General features: G+C 33.0%; 2 protein-coding genes and 1 long non-coding RNA gene across 4 annotated transcripts; 2 read left to right on the forward strand and 1 right to left on the reverse strand.

Annotated features, from left to right (window-relative positions):
* Window positions 1-5,063: 5,063 nt before the first annotated feature.
* LOC110012801 (uncharacterized) lies at window positions 5,064-11,644 on the reverse strand. The gene is made up of 3 exons (XR_002287990.2): window positions 11,296-11,644; window positions 9,866-9,983; window positions 5,064-5,368 (listed from the first exon to the last, which is right to left on the reverse strand). It is a non-coding gene; the product is annotated as an uncharacterized LOC110012801 (long non-coding RNA).
* On the forward strand, window positions 6,863-10,782 carry LOC105174265 (glucomannan 4-beta-mannosyltransferase 1). 2 transcript variants are annotated; one of them, XM_011096308.3, is made up of 9 exons: window positions 6,867-7,418; window positions 8,466-8,564; window positions 8,652-8,904; window positions 9,136-9,246; window positions 9,340-9,476; window positions 9,565-9,678; window positions 9,789-9,988; window positions 10,088-10,282; window positions 10,445-10,782. In XM_011096308.3, exons 1-9 carry the CDS (start codon window positions 7,104-7,106, stop codon window positions 10,602-10,604), a joined length of 1,584 nt encoding a protein of 527 aa, XP_011094610.1. In that variant the 5' UTR covers window positions 6,867-7,103; the 3' UTR covers window positions 10,605-10,782. The 2 variants fall into 2 exon arrangements, with proteins under 2 accessions (XP_088731650.1, XP_011094610.1); XM_088875524.1 differs by having other exon boundaries at window positions 6,863-7,418; window positions 9,789-10,282.
* Window positions 11,645-16,127: 4,483 nt separating the features above from the next.
* LOC105174266 (heavy metal-associated isoprenylated plant protein 6) lies at window positions 16,128-18,661 on the forward strand. Its single transcript, XM_011096309.3, has 5 exons — window positions 16,128-16,285; window positions 16,396-16,558; window positions 17,174-17,397; window positions 17,486-17,576; window positions 17,809-18,661. The coding sequence occupies exons 1-5, from the start codon at window positions 16,277-16,279 to the stop codon at window positions 18,402-18,404; spliced, it is 1,083 nt and encodes a 360-aa protein (XP_011094611.2). The 5' UTR covers window positions 16,128-16,276; the 3' UTR covers window positions 18,405-18,661.
* The last annotated feature ends 540 nt before the right edge of the window (window positions 18,662-19,201 follow it).

Genomic DNA, 19,201 nt, shown 5'->3' on the forward strand with positions numbered 1-19,201 from the left:
TGGATCTTTGACTACGAACAAGCATAACAACAAACCGACGTGCATAGATAAATGTATGATACTTTACTCACAAGTTGCCAAGTAATGAATTGTAAGGCCATATATCCATGGGCAGGTTATGCTTTTCAGGTCTGAAACTCGCCCGGTCCGTCACCTAATATATGGATCATATGTGGAAACATGTCATGTTCCAAGTTTTCGTCACTCACAAGTACAGCAATGAATATAATATCCGTGTGAACTTTGATCATCTCAAGTCTATACAAGATGAAACATCCAAGAAAACCGCACGTGACAGATCAAAATCTTGGAGATCATACGTGACTGAGCATCTTCTATGTCTATTACGACAGTGATTGAGAACAACATAAAGAAGAAGGCAGAAAACCATTATTGCCCAACTTCACGTGGTGGTTGCACAAAGGCGAAAGAGACCTTCGGAAGAGCCAAAAACAGGACAAAGTGTCATTAGATCTCATATTACAAGGAGGTAATAAGAGGGGTTGGTGGTGGAGGTGCATGAGGAGAAAAGATGGTCTGAAACTGGGAAAATGACAGCATCATTGATAATGGCAGATTGTATGTTGTGCATGGATAGGATAGGGTGCTTGTGGTTCCTTCCTATTCTTTAATCTAAGGTTTTGTGTGGCCATCCACTTACTCAATTGTTAGTGGTCCACTTCCTTGTTTTTTGTTTCATAGCCTAAGGGGGAGATTTTAATCATAACGATGAGGGGGAACTGTTATTAATGGTTGAATGATTATCTTGTTGTCCTTTTTCTTTTTCTTTTTTTTTTATTTTACTGCTCTCTTATAAGATTTGATATAATTACACGTAAACTTCCTATGACTTGAAAAATTGCATCTAGAGTCGCCGACCTTTTTTCCCGTTGGAGAAATAGATTCCTCCGTTAGCAAAAAGTTAAATTAGTATTATCACCGACTGACTTACTACTGACTTGTTACAGTTCAAATAAATTTTTTCTGTCCAAACTACTTATAAAGGTAATATATCTCGTTGCATGCATTAATAAGTCAAATGGAGGTAAAAGTGAACTTTTATTCAAATTTTTTTGCCGATATTAATAAATTAGGTAAATTTTAACTAGCAAATAACTCAATTTATTAGCAAAAATATGCATTAATTTATTTAATTTTCAAATTACAGGAAATCTAGCTGTAATTATAAAGTAGCATCTCATGATACTCCATATTTGAGAATTCCTCACTTAGATTTGAATTTAAAGAAACGAAAGTGAAATACGGAGAAACCCAAAAAGTCAATGCAAAATATTTTCTTGTTTGTTGCAGCTAAAGAAAACCACTGAAATTGAAGAATTCTTGAAATTAAAAAATATTATACTGAAGTGTGTACATTTATGATCTACTTCAGCACTAAATTGATGAGACTTTGATATCCGTGTACAAATAATTATTACAGGCCCAATTTGAAATATGCAACAGTCTGCACAGTGTGATTAGATTATCAAAGAACGTATACAATTACTTGAATTTATATAAGAATTCTCTGTAAAATTCAGCCCATTAATTATGCTTGTTTGTTTTATACAATAAAATCAATTTGGAGAATTATAATCACACATCACCATAAAATAAAGAAACAAAAGGGTGAAAAGAAAAAAAAGACAAGGATTTGCAATGCTCATCTAATTCAACATGAAAGAAGATGATCAAATTTAAAAAAATTTTGCAGTTTCCACCCATTCGTCTACGCACTCTAAGCGAATTGTGAAATTAGGGATTGCAAAAGCAGAACCCTAGATTGTGAAGGAACGACGTCGTGGAGGTAAAGGAAACTTCTGGGCCGTGAGTACCAGACTATCCAGACTTCAAATGCAAAAGCCCAGACATATATTGGGCCACATCTCCACCTCGTATGTAATTATAATTTAATAAATAAAAGTACCCATGAAATTAATATTTCTTTATGAATAAATAAGCTTATTGAAGTTTATAAACTGTTGCCATTGAAAAATTTCAGTTTAATCACTTTAATTAAACACAATAAATGTTAACATGCCCAATTTAGGTGTGATGTACAAAAATTAGATAAAATCGTCCAAAACTTATTACATGCATATGTGGTATCATTTGTTAACTATGTCAAAACACTTTTTCTTAAAAAAATAAATAAATAATTCAAAAGAGAGACCAACATAGCATTTCATTTTGATTTTTGTGCGACAATAATTATACAGATGATTAATTCACTATAGGTCTATAAAACATCCATCCCATGAACGCATAAGATAACATATCATTTTTTGGGGTTGTTTTAATTAATTACATATAGACTCAATAAAAATGTAAAATTATACTTTTCTTTAAAAAGTTTTGAAATTATACTTAAACCCTCTCAAAAGATTTCCCTTCTCTTAGGATTTAGATGAAAATTATCGCCGTTAGCAAAAAAATTACAAAAAATTTTAATTGCCCATCATTTAATAGTTTAATACTTATAAAGGAATAGATCTAATATCTATATATAGAATAAAGTTAAAATGATTACATTTTTCTCTCTGTAAATACAAATCTATTACATTGGAATGTCAAACAAGGGGTAAAATTAAAAATTTATGTAATTTTTTTATTAATGTCAGCATTTTTCATCCAACTTCTAACATAAAGTGTAAATAGTGAATTTTCAAAGGGAATATAAATATAATTTTAAAAAATTTTGGAAAAAAATTTAGAGAGGATGTAGACGTAGTAAACCTTTTTGATTGTGTGTATGTGTGTGTTGATGGGAAAGATTACATATAATTTGAGTAGTGGGATGGTGGATGGGATTTACAATTAATTACAGCTAAAAAGTGAATCTCAAAATCATCATATATATATATATATAGATATATATATGTTGTAATAAGATGAAATGCATGATGAGTTGAGATCATAATTTGAGAATGGAAAAGCCACACAGTTTGTACATAAAAATGAAGAGGAATGTGGGATGGATATGTATATATATCACCTTACGTATTTCTTCTGCACCAACACCTGCACCTCTCTTGATGAGAGGGATGGAGAGAGGAGAGGTAGGAGAGAGGTGCAGGTGCAAATGCAGAAAAAGTTGAAGGCATCAAAATCATCTCTTCCATCTTCATTCTTCACTATCAGCTTCAAAACAACATTATATATATATGTAAGGATGGATGCAAGTAGAGAACAAGCCCTGTTGCTTTATTTGTGATTGAAGGGTGTCGCACGTGATGAAAAGGATGAAGCACGTGAAGTCCAATTGTCTCAACCAATGGAACTATCACAATTCAGATACTAACAACTAGTAGTACATCTGAAGAGCCATAGGGTGTACATGTCGGGCAGCTACCTTCTCACTACTACTCCTATGATCCATATATACGTCGTCTTCTTGTAAGTGAAGTTGAAGGCTGGACCATCACAAGCAATCAATTCCAATATTTTTATTATAAATTATCACTAAATTACACGTCTCGTGTTTTGTGTGTGTGAGTCAATTTTTCATTTTGATGCTTTACACATTCTTAAATAATGTGTTAACATAATATATATATATTTGTTTGGAATTTAAATATTTATGTATAATGATAAGTAGATCTGAAAAAAGAAAATGAACAAATAAGTAAAATATTTCTATGAGAAATTTTTGATTGAAAATATTGATATCGGAACTTGTTTATTAATAAACAAATTTCTATTCCAATATCGGAGGATGTCGTTTTGAAAGTTGTTTATATATGTACATTTCTTTTGATACTTTTCTAGAGAAAAACATAACTGATATATCCTATCACTTAAAGAATTTTAAAACTAAAAAACACTAAGTAATGTACATATTGAAAAAAAGTGGTATGACATCCATTTTCAATTGAGTTAAATATAATATTAATTATTTATTATACAAGATCATGAGATCAATTGTTTTTCAACTTTGTGCATATATTTTTTATTTTTCATTAAACTCGCTTTTTTTGAAAAAAAAATTAGAGTAACATTTGCCATTTTCTTTTTATCTTAATTGTTTATATATATTACATTGATTAAACTATGTGAATTATTACAAACTTTTGATAAATATTTACTTATTTTTTATTAGTTCAATTTAATCAAACATAATACATAGCATAGTTTTTTTATTTTTTTTTTAGTTTATATTTCAGTCAACTAAAGGTATTTGTAATGATATCAAACTTTAAAAGAGCTTGTTGTTATTTACTCGATATCAAAATAAAGTGATAAACCAATACTTTACCCCACTCCGGCACACAGTTGGATCTGCAAGGCCAGAGATTACCAGTAAGAAAAGACCCTATATCATTTTTCTGTTTTCTTGGGTAGAGAAAGGGGTATAGCAGTAAAACTGTAAAAGTGTGAAGAATCTGTGCAAAAGAAATTTTGAGCAAACAGTTTTCATCTTCCAATTCGATGTTACTATTCCAAACTATACGCACATATGGATCAAGAAACTAAATAACTAAAAGAGGACTCCGCTAGATTAGACAAACAGTGCATTTGGTGATGGAATTTCTCTCCTGCTACTCTAAATTGATACCAAACATTCTCCAGGCTGCCTACTCCTGGCATATGGTACTGCTAATTATCTGATGCCCAAACGTATCTCTGATTATCCTAAGTGTTGCACGCAAGAATTGGATACCATGCAGAAAATTTTTCAGAACATGGCAAGTTTGTTTTTGACAAGTGAATGAAGCAAATATCATTCACAAAGAGACTTGCCAGCTGCTATCGAGACTGTCTGCACACTGCCAAGCATGTTAAAGATCCTTGAAATCTGAATTTCTTTTGAGGCCAATGATAAATCATATATAGGTGGCAAGGTATTTACAAGTGAATGAAAGAATGTCGTATTTTTCTATAGTGTAGAAATTAAGACCAAAAAAAGAAAAAAATCAGTCCTTAACAGACATGCCAATGAACAAGGTCAACAAGTAATCTGAATTATTTCTGGCGAATTCATTTAGCCAAATGCCTGTGTGATATCTTAATAAACAACACAGGTAAAAAGATTGCTACTACTAAAAGTGATGTAGGATAACAAATACAAAAGAAGATCAAAGCTGATTAATATAAAAAATACAAAAATGCTGTTTCAATGAGGATTGAGGCATAGTTTATAGGCCCTAAAAGAAGTGAATCAGGAAATGCTAGAGTTGAAATTAACTATGGAATCTCTAGTAATGCAAGTAACAATTGAAAACTCTCCTAGTTAAACAGAACAACCAATTCCCTAGTAATTCTGCCCATATTCTTCTTCTTCCCCCAATCCACAAGTCTTCAACCTGTACTCCTCATTATCTCACTCTACATGCTATCAATCACCCTCTCAGTGACTTGACTTCTGGAGCTGCAGTTGTAATTTGGCACAAATACTCAACATCTACCAGAATCCTAATTGAGGAAATCTATACTTGCAACGATAAATTAATAAAGAAACATCAACTGTATTCCTACAATTGAAAGACTTGATGAATGTAAAACATCGGAACAATGTAAGAGTTCTACTACTGCAAAACAATGTGCAATGAGATGTAAACATTTATGGTACTCTAATGACAAGAATGTACAATCACATGGGCAAAAGAGATGAAAGGAAGATCTAGAAGCCTGACTATTTAATCCCAAGTAGCTAATGCTTTTCTAATCCTGCCATTCACAAACACTACAAAAGTTTGACAACTGCAAGTAGAATTGCCACCAGAATCTTAGGACTTGTAATAGAGGCTTTTTTTATCAAATCATTTTTATAGATTGGCCTAAGGAAGAACAAAAAAAAAAAAATACAATCATCCAGGTCAGTCAGTAATTTGAGTTCTGTTTCTAGTCCATGGCCCACATAGTTGATAATGTAAGTCATTTCCCTGTATAAGAACTAATTTATCATTTGAGGATTCATTGGACTCCAATTTGGTTATGTTTTATATTTTCAGTAGGCAACCTACAGTAATTGCTTCCCTACTAAATGTATTAATTTTTCTAATATATGACAAACTAGCAGAAACTTAAAAATAAACCAAAATATCAATCTTTATGGTTCATAATTATAATCTCGTACTCATTAAACTCACTCTTTACTCAAAATTACTGAACCCAATATTTCATCACTGAAACAGTCCAAAAAATGAGCTGGATACATGCAAGTAACGACATTTATCATATTACGTGTCACAATTACTTTGCACAGTAAATTGATCCATGAAGAAGTTGACACAGTAGATGAGGCAATTGGGAGTCCATGACAACATTTGACTTGGATGCATGCTATGCATGTTTTTCCATGTTCATAAGATTCCAAAACTAAGCACGTTTCTCTTGAGTGCATCCTCTATTTACGCAAATGCAGTTCTGAAGCTGTTACTAAACCATAAAAGATCCTTTTTACTGTATCATTTATTAAATGTGCTTTCTTCGTACTATTTGTGATTTTAACTTTTATCCTCATCGAAATTTTTACATACCATAACATAGCTCAGTAACTCATATATGTCAATGTCAAAAGAAATAATCATGGGGCGCGAGTCAAACCAAAAAGATTTATCTGTAAGACAAAACGAATAGCTATAGAGGTTAAACAAGGAACTGCTCTAGTGCGAGAAAATGCACCTAATGGATCAACTCTCTCCCACTCAGTCATAATGACATTGCCATTAATTAATAAAAAAACAGAAGATATTTAATAAAATGATCTGAATTTACTCGCTCAACTGCCTTGTCGGCGGAAAAGGCCAAAACTACAGCTAGCAAGTGCTACGTTGCAGCAACTTCACTTGCATGCACACCGTGTGTCTCTCACAAAGAGGAACTTTACTTGGAGTAGATTACTTCTTGTTCTGCATTCTTCACTAAGCACTAACGGTGTGTCTTTACTATAACTCTGCACTTCCCTATGCCTATTTAAAGCAAAAACTTGAATTGCCAAAAGCATCATGAGTCGAGACTACTCTTTTTCATCTGCACACAGACACAGCCACCGATTCCCTCTTACCCTTTTCCCCATCCAACTATTTTTCCTCTGTGTGTGTGTGTGTGACTCTAGATTCAGTTTCTTTCTTCTTTTCACATCATAAATCAACTATTTCACCATGAGAGACATAGTCTTCCGTGAGGTAGAGATGAATGAGACCTATGATCCAACGATGAGGCTCATTCATGCTTGGGATAGCATCCGAGTTCCAATAATTGTGCCTCTTCTACGTTTTGCAGTTTACATATGCATAGGCATGTCTATTATGCTTTTCATTGAACGCGTTTACATGGCTATTGTGATTGCATGTGTCAAATGCTTGGGGAAGAAAAGATATACCAAGTATCAGCTAGATGCCATCAAAGAAGACCTAGAGAAAAACAAAAACTACCCCAAGGTGTTGGTTCAGATCCCAATGTTTAATGAGAAAGAGGTAAAATATCTACTTATGTTTTATTTAGTCATATATTGAGCATCAAATACATGAGACAGATTTTCCTAAAATGAATTGGCATACTAATTTCTTTTCGAAAATAGAGTACTGGTAGAATTCATCAGTTAAGCATCTTATTAATGGAAGGGAAGAGTTTTATATTAGTGAGACGTAATTATTGACAGCCCTGCTTACATATACATACAAAAATATGTGTGTGTGTGTGTGTGTATGTATATATGAATACATACGAAAGTGAGTGTGTGTATTCATGTACTTTAAGTCCAAATTAATAGAATATAGGGTAAAGTGTTCTTTTTTCTGGGAAGCAAATGCTCTTCTCTCCATGGTTCCAACTTTTGTTAAGCATGTCCTGTGAGGTTGAGAGAAATTGCTTAAGATTGGCTTAAAACTTATACTAGATCTTTACTTTCCAGCAGAAATATTTTGTCTCACCAATTTTTGCAAGATTGAGTATATCCATGTCTAGAGAACCTTTCATTAATGTCTAAATGATTAAATTCAGCATCAATATAGAAAATATTATTTTGTGGCACAGCATGTAACATACGTCATCAACATTTCAACCAGAGTAAAGACTGCATAAAGAACTGAATATGCAGATTTAACCTATTAAAACTCCAGCTAGATGATTTCTATGTAAAGTGTAACACAGCATTTATAAAGATATGATAAATCCTACAAAGACAATCTAATGTAATCTATACTCTCACAATGCATAATTTATTCTCTATATATCCACCTTTGCGACAAGTATTATACATTAAACACGAAATAGGTACCAATTATGTCTACTTTAATAGCTTCGGAGGAACATTATCCCCCCAAGCACCACATAATTGTCTACTTCTGCTGAAGGAAAAATGAAAAGGGACTCAACATCATCAAACTTATTACAGTAATAGAATTATCTGGAGTGGAGCTTATGCCTCAAAAATCAAGAGGGCTGCAGGAGTAGAGAATAAAACCACACTGTAATTTGAACTACACAGGAGAACCAAATCCAACACGTTTATTTTGTCTCAGGTTTATAAGCTATCTATTGGAGCAGTATCGGCACTTTCGTGGCCTTCAGATCGGCTCATCGTGCAGGTTCTGGATGACTCAACCAATGAAGTCTTAAGGGTATCTTTTCTTATCCCAGAGTACAAACTTAATTTTGATCCTCTGAAAATTATGTGTCTGTAAAATGATTATAAAAAGCATATGCAGACAATGGTGGAACTTGAGTGCCGAAAATGGATAGAGAAAGGGGTCAATGTCAAGTATGAGACAAGGAACAATAGGAATGGTTATAAGGCAGGTGCCCTTCGAGAAGGTCTAAAGAAGCATTATGTTGAGGATTGTGAATTTGTCATAATCTTTGACGCAGATTTTCAGCCAGAAGAAGATTTTCTCTGGAGGACCATCCCCTACCTACTTGAGAACCCAGAGTTGGGCTTGGTTCAGGCCAGGTGGAAATTTGGTAAGGCTCACTAAACTATCATGTGTGTCATTCTGAAAGATCTCTGAATACGGAATAAATTGATTACGGAAATATCGAGAGGTCAACGAATCACTGAAATGTTCAAAGTATGGATCAAAATAAAAGCACTAAAATCATATGCCACATTATCATAACTGAAGATCAGAGTCAACAGATTCACTTGGTATTAGAAGCTTGTCTTCAAGGTACTAACAGCAGTTTAATTCGCAGTTAATGCAGATGAATGTTTGATGACTCGCCTCCAAGAGATGTCTCTAGACTATCACTTTAGTGTTGAGCAAGAAGTGGGCTCTTCAACATGCTCATTCTTTGGATTCAACGGTTACCCACAACTTATGTTTCAGTTTAAAGGACTCCATTTCTAGTAAAAAAAAACTATGAGTAACACAATAAGATATTTGATTTCAATTGTAGGGACTGCTGGTGTTTGGCGGATGAGGGCAATAAATGATGCAGGTGGATGGAAAGATAGAACCACAGTTGAAGATATGGACCTTGCCGTCAGAGCTAGCCTCAAAGGGTGGAAGTTCCTCTTCGTGGGCGACCTAGCAGTAAGTGTCAGAAACTTGAAACTGTTGCCACACTATTTACCCTTACAGTATAAAAGAACATAAAAGTTGAACTCATTATCCTTATCAGGTGAAAAATGAATTACCAAGTACATTCAAGGCATACAGATATCAACAGCATCGTTGGTCATGCGGACCTGCTAACCTCTTCAGGAAAATGTTTAAGGAGATCATCATTTGTGAGGTCGAAATCTATAACTATTTCCTGTGTTAATTCGCAGCAACTAACTAGTACTATGACTATGATTATGAATTTCCATGCAATTCACATATTTCCTCCCTCGCCTAATGCAGCGTGTGTCCATCTGGAAGAAATGGCATGTGATCTATGCATTCTTCTTTGTAAGGAAGATAATTGCACATTGGGTTACCTTTTTCTTCTACTGCATCGTAATCCCAGCAACGATCTTAGTTCCTGAAGTCCATCTCCCAAAGCCACTAGCTATTTATCTTCCAGCAGGCATTACCATTCTCAATGCAGCTTCCACCCTAAGGCAGGAAGTTCCACATAAGAAGAATTCAATTTTCTGTTACATATTTATCAGAATATCGTCATATATTAACCATTGGCAGTTTCTACTATTTTATCACAGATCTATCCATCTTCTCGTTTTCTGGATATTGTTCGAGAATGTCATGTCTCTTCATAGATCAAAGGCAGCTATAATAGGACTCCTTGAAGCCAACCGAGTTAATGAATGGGTTGTGACTGAAAAGCTAGGGAACACAATGAAGCAGAAGCATAATACAAAAGCATCCAAGAGGCCGCGCTCACGCACCGGAGAAAGGTAATATAGTGCATTAAGCACCACAGAATTTAGAAAGTCACTTCATAAATAAAACAAACCATTAAGGTATCCAAGAACAACACATGTGCATAGATGAAAATTATTCATGATTTATTGCATCATTCTTCTTTACTAACCCAACAAAATTGATGTAATCAATAGGGTTCAAATCTTGGAGCTTGTGGTAGGACTCTACCTGCTTCATTGCGCGATCTACAACATATTATTTGGGCACAACCATTTTTTTATATATTTATTACTACAAGCAGGGGCCTTTTTTATCGTCGGAGTTGGGTACGTAGGCACATTTGTACCCAACTAAAGAAGATAGTAGAAAGAATGCAGGGGGCTTGAGGTGACACCTGACAGTGTACTAGGTGGTCGTAGTTTCTATTTTATTTTCTGTATTGTATAGTATATAATTGTATAGTAAGGCCATGTGGCTTTATTAGTTAATATGTAATGCTAATGCTTAAAGACCATGTGCTAAGAATTCGAAATCCTCTATGACTCAAAATTATCAAAATAAGTGAAATAGATTTGAAATGATTCACCACCAATAACTTAATCAAAACATAATGGTAAAGTTTTCATGTATGTACATTTCGATCAATCTATCGGTTCTATCTAGGCTACTTATCTCTGAGTGATTTTAACACTATTATTTATTACTCTCCTTTCCTCATCTTAACTTTCCCATCCAACACCCAAGAAAAATGCTGCTAGTTACAGTTCCTACTCGTCATTAATTCACAGAAACCTATACAAATCCGGAAATCCTTTTATCATCAGATTTCCAAATTAATGATACGAAATAGACAGCTCACAAACACATTAAACATGCAAAAATCACCATCCTTATCAGAGAATTGCAAGCTAAATTCCCAAAGAAGAGCATCCGCGTAATTATGCATTTCAGAATAGAAGCAAATAAACAACAACGAAAAGAACAAACCAACTTTCCAATAAGGTAGACGCATAAACATACTCCAATGTGACTTGCAGACACTCACCACGCAGTGTAGAAGACTCCGGTAATTCGCCGAGCTAATCGTCTTTGGAACTTCTCCAATTCAATCAAAGAAACACGTGAAATAGCTACCGCTGTCGCCGATTAAATCAAAATCTTTAGTGATGTGATTTCTTCATCATATTAGTGAATGAAGGAAAAGTGATCCCTCGCCGAAGCCTCGGACCTTTGAATTCGGCTGCCTTATTCTGTCATGCGTTCCAGCAGAAGTTAATGCACAATGTAGCCGTGCCAGCTACTAACTGAACTCTCACATCTTCGTCGATTTCAAAGTTCAAGCTCAAGGGGATACGAAATCAACAATGAATCTATTCTAAAAGGGCCAAAAAGCCCAAATTACTTGAGAAGAGGAGAGTTCATGTGACTCCTTCAACCAAATAAGGCCCATTAGACTCTAAATTCCCAGATCAACTTATGTTCTCTGTTTTACTACCGTCCAAAATTCCACTTTTGGTGCAACACATTATAAAGTGTTACATTTTTTTCAGTTTACGACTTAAGTACATTTAACTTTGTAGGATAAAAAATTATAGTATTTTTTCTCTCATTTGATATAAAAAATTGCGACACATTTAATCTTATAAAATTTTATTTTATAGCATTTTTTATCCCAAAGCTATCATTTTTAGCTTACGAGATTAAATGTGTTAAATTCGTAAACTCTGGAACTAAAAATGCAACACCCTCTATTATATGGAATCAAAAGTGCAATTTTCGCTTAATAGTATGAGATTTTTGTTGTTCCAGTGAATGAGGCTTAACCTAATGCTAATAGGCGAAACTGATGTCCCATGACGTCTTGGTCAGGAATTTGAGTCGTATCAATGGGTGGGTATTAATCAAATTTAATAATAATAATTTATTATTTATTGAATAGTAATTATTTATTAATTATAAATACGTAATATTGGTATACATATTAATGATTAAAATTCATGATGTAATCATGATCGATTGATTAAAAAAGACATTAAGTTGTTCTAATTCGACTTTGAACTGTGGGAACTAAAAATATGTTACAACCCTTTGTAGAGGCAAAGGCAATTGACCATTGGAATAATGTAAAAGCCGAATTGGAATATGGGAAAAATATGAGTTCTTCCTCAATGACATCAAAAGTTATAATTATAAATAGTTGCAGTCAATTAAATTGTGATGTGAATAGTTAAATTATTTTAATATATATTTTAACAATTCGGGTTGTTATGACATAATTATATATACATTTAAAAAGTCAAGCCCGTATTTTTTTTTTCTGGATAAAATTAATTCATTACAACAACATTTATGTAGTACATTAACATTCAAATATTAAAATGTTTTTATAATATCTCACATCCAAATGCCAAATTTGTTTTTCTTTCAAAAACTATAGATATCTCGGTGTATCAAAATATTAATTAATAATTTAATATAATAATAAAAATTAATAAAATTCAATTTATGAAATAAATATCTACATATGCTATCTCATACTCATTATATTCAGAATTAGTGGTCAACAGAGAGGCTTTAATTCCGAGATGTCCGACGCCGTAATTTTGTCAAAGTTATAAACATGTCCATTTGATACAGCTACTGCTAGCCCACAATTATCAGACTTTTTACCACTAACATTAATTATTGCCTACCTTTCTTTTCGCGTAGTAATTGATTCTCTCTTTACAAATATTGTAATAACAACATTAAGTAGCAGTAGTCCCGCCACGACGACACAAATTGAATATTTCTATGTTGTTAGAAGCAGAAAAAAGAAGGGAAATGGGACGCAATTTTATTCAGTTCACATTCATGTCTAAGGATACCACAAATTCATAATCTTTGCTGCCCCCTATGCCATCTACATTAATCAACCTACTGCCTACCACATTTATCCACCACATGTTGCAATCCCCTACTATTAATTTTAGGGATAATTATACTCCCTTTATTTGAAATTTAGTATAATTATACGTAAATTTCATGTAATTTTTGAGAAATTATATATAGTTAACACCCCTTAAATTACTTCCATCTAGCAAATAAGTCACTCAATTAGTCAAAAAAAAATCACCAAATTTATTTATATTAACTAAAAAATTGAAAAAAATATTATATTTACTCTCTGATTGACTTATTATTGATCTATTACAAGTCAAATAAATTTTTTTTCGACCAGATTACGCTCATACATCTTCACGTACTAATATGTGCATATGAGGAGGGATATCGTCACCATTATAAAGACAGTTTAGTTGGAAAAAACTATTTGATCAACAACAAATCAATTGAGGATAAATATCAATTTTTTATTTAATTTTTTTGTTCATATAAACAAATTCAATAAATTTGTATTAACGAAAAGACTTTTTTGTTAAACAAAAGCAAACCTCAAGATTGTTAGGTGTAATTTTTCAAACCACATAATGTTTATATGTAATTACACCAAATCTTATAAGATGGGAGTATAATTGTTCCTTAATTTTATGTTAAACGTTGCCGATCGCATAACTAGTAAGCTATTTCTTAATATTATTGTAAAGACGGAAGATGAACGATCGGATTAAGAATATTTTTTAAATGTAATCATAAAAATATTTTTTTTACTCAAAATCGCTTCTTATTATGAAAAAAATAAATAAACTATATATTATACATAAATTAAAATTAAAATCGATTCAGATCATGTAAAATGATATAATGTAATTATTTCATATGAAATAATATTTCAATGATAGAAGTAGATAAGTCGCGAATCGGTTAAGGAAAGAACCAGATTTGGTGCCCAACCTGGGCCACGTGTTGTATTATTATATTACATAAAGGTTAAATTACAACGACAAATTTGACATAATTACAAACATCTTTTTGTTGTTTGAAAAATTACTAATACACTCTTTATTTTAACGGTCGTTTAATAATTAGTCAATCCGTTATATATTTATCTATTTTCTATGTTAAATTGATCAAAATGCTCCTGTAAATTAAATTTTAATTTTTTTTATAAACTAAGTCGAGAATTTTTTATAATTTTAAAAAAATTTCCATCAATCCCGTTTGAATTTTTTTTATAAATTTTTAATTTTTTTAAAGAAAACAAAAAAATATAATAAAGGTAAAATTAATAATTTTATACCTTCATGTAAGAATTACATAATTTTATCAAATATCATGAGAATATTTATAATTTTTTAAATAATAAAAAATATTTATAATTATATTAAATATCAATAGAAGGAGTGGCTGTAATCTATTCTTACATAAATGGACATGAGCAGTGAGTGCTTTGTAAAATCCGTGCACAGTACAAATAAGAGAGGGGGGGGGGGGGGGGGGGGGATGAGTACTAGCCAACCACTTATTACGAGAGAGGATTGTATTTGTTGTAGTACCTGAGCGGTGAGATGAGAAGATTGCAGTACGATTACTACTGCTTCATATAAATACGACTTTCAAGAAAACGATTGAAAGCTACTCAACAAAGCTTAACCAACACATTTTCTGCTCACTGTAAAATCTTCTCCTGTTATATTTTTGTAGAAATTTTGAAAATGTTCAATGGTTTAGATTCCGACGTGTAATTGTTTTGAACAAAACAAAAAGTCCCTTTCATTCTCTTGCCTTCCACAAAAGCAATTTCTCCCTTTTTCTTTCTTTTTTCCCGGGTACAGAAAATAGTAAATTGCAATGGGCTCTTTTGAATTTTGTCATAATTATAAATAATTTTTGTTGTTTGTAAAATTACAAATATCACTTCAAAATTGACGACTATCTAACAAATATCCCATTACAATGAGCTGTTACACGAGTTTTTTTTAATGCTGTCACAAGTGATTATTTGTTAAACGATCATTAACATAAAGGTATTTATTTTTTATTTTTCAAATGAGGGAATAATTATAATAATAACAAATTCCAAAGGGCTAATGTGATTTGGCCTAATAAAAAAGTGATTTCGTAAGATCCCAAATTTGTATGTAGATTTTTGTCTAATCTCATATGATAATTTTACTTTGTTATCTTCTAACGTATATTTTGGTACGAAACTATTGATGCAGTTTATTAGTTATCTCGGTACGTTGAATGACATAATTAATTGATTTTATAAAAAATCAATTACTTTCAATTTTTTGAAAAATAATATCCTCGTTATTTTTTTAGACGATGAATCAAATACGAGACATCATTTTCAACTATAATTCTTCAAACTAAACACCAATTCGCCTCAAATTATTTATATTGATCGCCTCCGAGAATAACTTGTTCTATGTTTCAATGCAAAGCGACATTGAATATATAATTATTCTAAATTTTGTCGTAAATATATTGGAATGCTATGATTAAGCATTCGATGAAAAAGCTAAACGCACTCATGGACACATACATACGTCTTTGTAGCAACGCAAATTAAAGAAAAGCATATCAGCTATCAATTAAATATATGCACCAACTCATTCTAATCATTGTACTATTCGGATTATCTTCACATAAATTATCATAAAATTTAAATTATTATCGTTTGTAAAATAATAGGTTTTGGAATTTTGTTAACTGTGATTTAGTATAATGCAATGCACGCCAAACAACCTTGGAACGTGGTGAAATTTTAAGGGGCAGAATAGTAATACATGATGCCCTTAGTCAAAGTTAGCTGGTTTGCCACGATACTGAATTCCAGATCGGGTCAAATCAGGCGGGCATCACATACCCATCACCCATGCCATGACATTCACATCCATACATGGACATACATGTACATACCAAAACCTTTGTCTGAAATATTATTTTTTTTTTAAGAATTGATTTTATTTGGTGGGACAGGGCTGGATGACTTCATCAGAAACTCCGCTAAGTTTCCGTTTGTTCTCTATATATTGCGGCGGTTGCCTCCATTTCTCTCTCTTCAAACCATTCTCCATTTTCATTTCCATTCCCACACTAGAATCTGTAATTCTTGAGAAATAGGAGAGAGCGAAAATCTTCAAATGGGTGAGGTAATTAATTCATCTCTCCCAATCCCTAAAATTCTACTACTTTTCTGTGATCAAAGGAATTACGGTTTCGCTGAATTGTTTGTTTCTCTTTGTGGGCTGTGGTTTTTCAGAAAGATGACGGAGGGAAGAAGGCGGCTGCGGAGGGCGGAGAGAAGAAGGCGGCGGAAGTCGGAGGGAAGAAAGATGAGGGGCCAACCACCGTTGTTTTGAAGCTGGACTTGCATTGCGAAGGCTGTGCCAAGAAAGTCAGACGGGCCGTTAGCCATTTCGAAGGTACTGAATTTCTTACCACTCATACCTGTCCCCCATTTCCAAAGTTGAACCTTTCCTTGTAAATTTAGGAACAAGAAAAATAAAAATAAAAAAGAAATTACCAAGAATTTTAGCAAACTTTATAGACTCCTCCACCTAATTCCAAGTGGGTTTTTTCTACTTCCTTTTTTCTTTGAATATGCAAAATAGAAATTTTTTAATTCAACTCAAGTTTAATTAGAACGAATCAATTATCTCGTAAATATAATATATTACTAATATATAATTTAAAAAAATAATTAATATAAATATATATATATACTATTTAATTAGTTTGATTCGATTAAATTTAAATAATTTAAAATTTTCTACTTAAGGATGATAGGACAATATATGTCAATGGTTTCTTGATTTGGTCGCTACCAACATAGGACTTTTCGGAGCTCTCAAGGAACAATCTTTAGATGAAGATCCACAACTAACGGTCCGAACTTTTAATTTTTCCGTTACCTTTTCATTTCTATCAATTCAATTCAAAACGTAAACTTTTTTCATTGACGTTTATTTTTAATAAAGACGAGTTAAGAGGCGTGGGGCCTGAAAAGTTTTGTACGTTTTGTGGTCCAATTTGTGAAGGTGTTGAGAAAGTGAAGGCTGACTGTGCGGCCAACAAGTTGACTGTGACCGGAAATGCGGACCCCGCCTGGCTCCGTGAGAGAGTTGAATACAAGACCAAGAAGAAGGTGGAGCTCGTCTCCCCTCAGCCCAAGAAGGATGCCGCCGGCGACAAGAAGGCCGACGAGAAATCTTCAGACAAGAAGGCAGAAGAAAAAAAGGCCGAGGATAAGAAACCCAAAGAGGTAGATTGATTAATTCATTAATTAATTAATTACATTTATTTTATTAATTTTGATTTTAATTTATTTATTTCGTGTTGTTATCTTTCAGCCTGTGGTTAGTACAGTGGTGATGAAAATCAGACTGCACTGTGACGGATGCGCCCACAAGATAAAGAGGGTCATATTTAAGAACATTGATGGTGAGTTGGCCAGAGTTTATTACACTTAATTTGCATTATTTAATTAAATTTCAAAGTCAGTACATAATTAAATGTGACATTTATGCCCCTTTTTTGAGTTAGGTACAGCATCAAATATTTTTCAATTTTATTTACGAAAACCAACTTATATATTAATTATTATTTATTACGTGTGTGTGTGTATATATATCTATCTAAAATAGATGTACGGATGTGATTTTCTGTTTAACAGGGGTTAATTCAGTAAAAACGGATTTACCGAAAGATTTGGTCACGGTGACCGGAACCATGGAGGTGAAGGAACTTATAGCTTATTTGAAAGAGAAGCTCAAAAAGAATATAGAAATAGTTCCTCCAAAGAAAGACGATGGTGGTGGTGACAAGAAGGAAAAAGAAGGAAGCGGAGGAGACAAAAAGGAGAAAGAAGGAGGAGGAGACAAGAAGGAAGACAAAAAAGAAGGCGGTGGTGACGGTGGCAAGAAAGAAGCGGAGTCGAAAGCTGCGGGCGGAGGTGGAGAAGGAAGCAAGGCCGTGGAAGGGGCAAAATTGGAAATTAACAAACTGGAGTACCATGGCCTCAATCCACAAACGTACTACGCCATGCCCATGTACAATCAGAGTTATTCCAACCAAGACTACGGCGTCCAAATGTACCATCATCAAGCTTACCCTAACCAAGTTTATCATGGTTACGCTAACCATGGTTATCCTAATACGGGCTACGTCGTACAATACGCACACGGACCTCCTCCTCCGCCACCAACGTATATGAACATAAACGATCAAATGTTCAGCGACGAAAACCCTAATGGATGCTCCGTGATGTGAACATGAATTAATTGAAATTTTCAAAATGTATATAAATACTTAGAATGATGAGGAGGAGGGAAAAACATATACGAGAACAAAATTTCCTTGTAGGATAAAATATTATAAATATATTATTACAGTGTAGTAGAAATATTAAATCAGACCCGGGTGCTAGGTGGCCGGTGTTTGTTAGGTTGTTCTGTTGTTTGACTTGTACGCTGTATTGTTTTATAATTGTTAGTTAATTAAATATATACTCAATTTTGCTAAGCTAATTATGTTGTTTATCTTATCTTATAACACGACAGCGATGTTAATTAGTACTAATTAAGGCAGTGGGTAGACGGATTCCACGTGGCCCTGTAACTTTTTGCTCTCACAAAATCATATTTATATATGTCTTGTCCATGTCATTAATTTACTCATTATTTGAAGGAGATGGCAATTTTATAAGTCCGTACGGCCGGTGGTTGGATCTCTAGCCTCCACTATTTAAAAATTACCGTCCTCCAGGATCCCATTTTCAGTCAAAATCATATTTGTGTTCATTAGTATAGTAGTTCAATCTTTTCTTTTTCTTTCTTGACCAGATGTAATGGAGCACGTATATTTTATAAAAATTGTGATTATATAATTATATCAATATTAATAAATTATTAAATATAATTAAATAATAAGTTTATATTACTATAAAATTCACATAAATAAAATAAATATTCATACGTTTGGTAAAATTTAAACTCATGGCCTCGAATTTATTCATAAAACCTCAATTTTAACTATTAGGTTAAGACATCATGATCTAAAGGTTTAAG

Source organism: Sesamum indicum, linkage group LG11 (assembly GCF_026168435.1).
Source record: "Sesamum indicum cultivar Baizhima isolate 11 linkage group LG11, ASM2616843v1, whole genome shotgun sequence".
Classification (NCBI taxonomy): Eukaryota; Viridiplantae; Streptophyta; class Magnoliopsida; order Lamiales; family Pedaliaceae; genus Sesamum; species Sesamum indicum.

Coding starts and splice junctions, on each gene's coding strand:
- LOC105174265 (XM_088875524.1), top strand. CDS start 7,104: ATGAGAGACATAGTCTTCCGTGAGGTAGAGATGAATGAGACCTATGAT. Junction 9,247..9,339: donor CTCATTCTTTGGATTCAACG/GTTACCCACAAC, acceptor TTTCAATTGTAG/GGACTGCTGGTGTTTGGCGG. Junction 9,679..9,788: donor AGGAGATCATCATTTGTGAG/GTCGAAATCTAT, acceptor CGCCTAATGCAG/CGTGTGTCCATCTGGAAGAA.
- LOC105174266 (XM_011096309.3), top strand. Junction 16,559..17,173: donor GGCCGTTAGCCATTTCGAAG/GTACTGAATTTC, acceptor CAATTTGTGAAG/GTGTTGAGAAAGTGAAGGCT. Junction 17,577..17,808: donor CATATTTAAGAACATTGATG/GTGAGTTGGCCA, acceptor TCTGTTTAACAG/GGGTTAATTCAGTAAAAACG.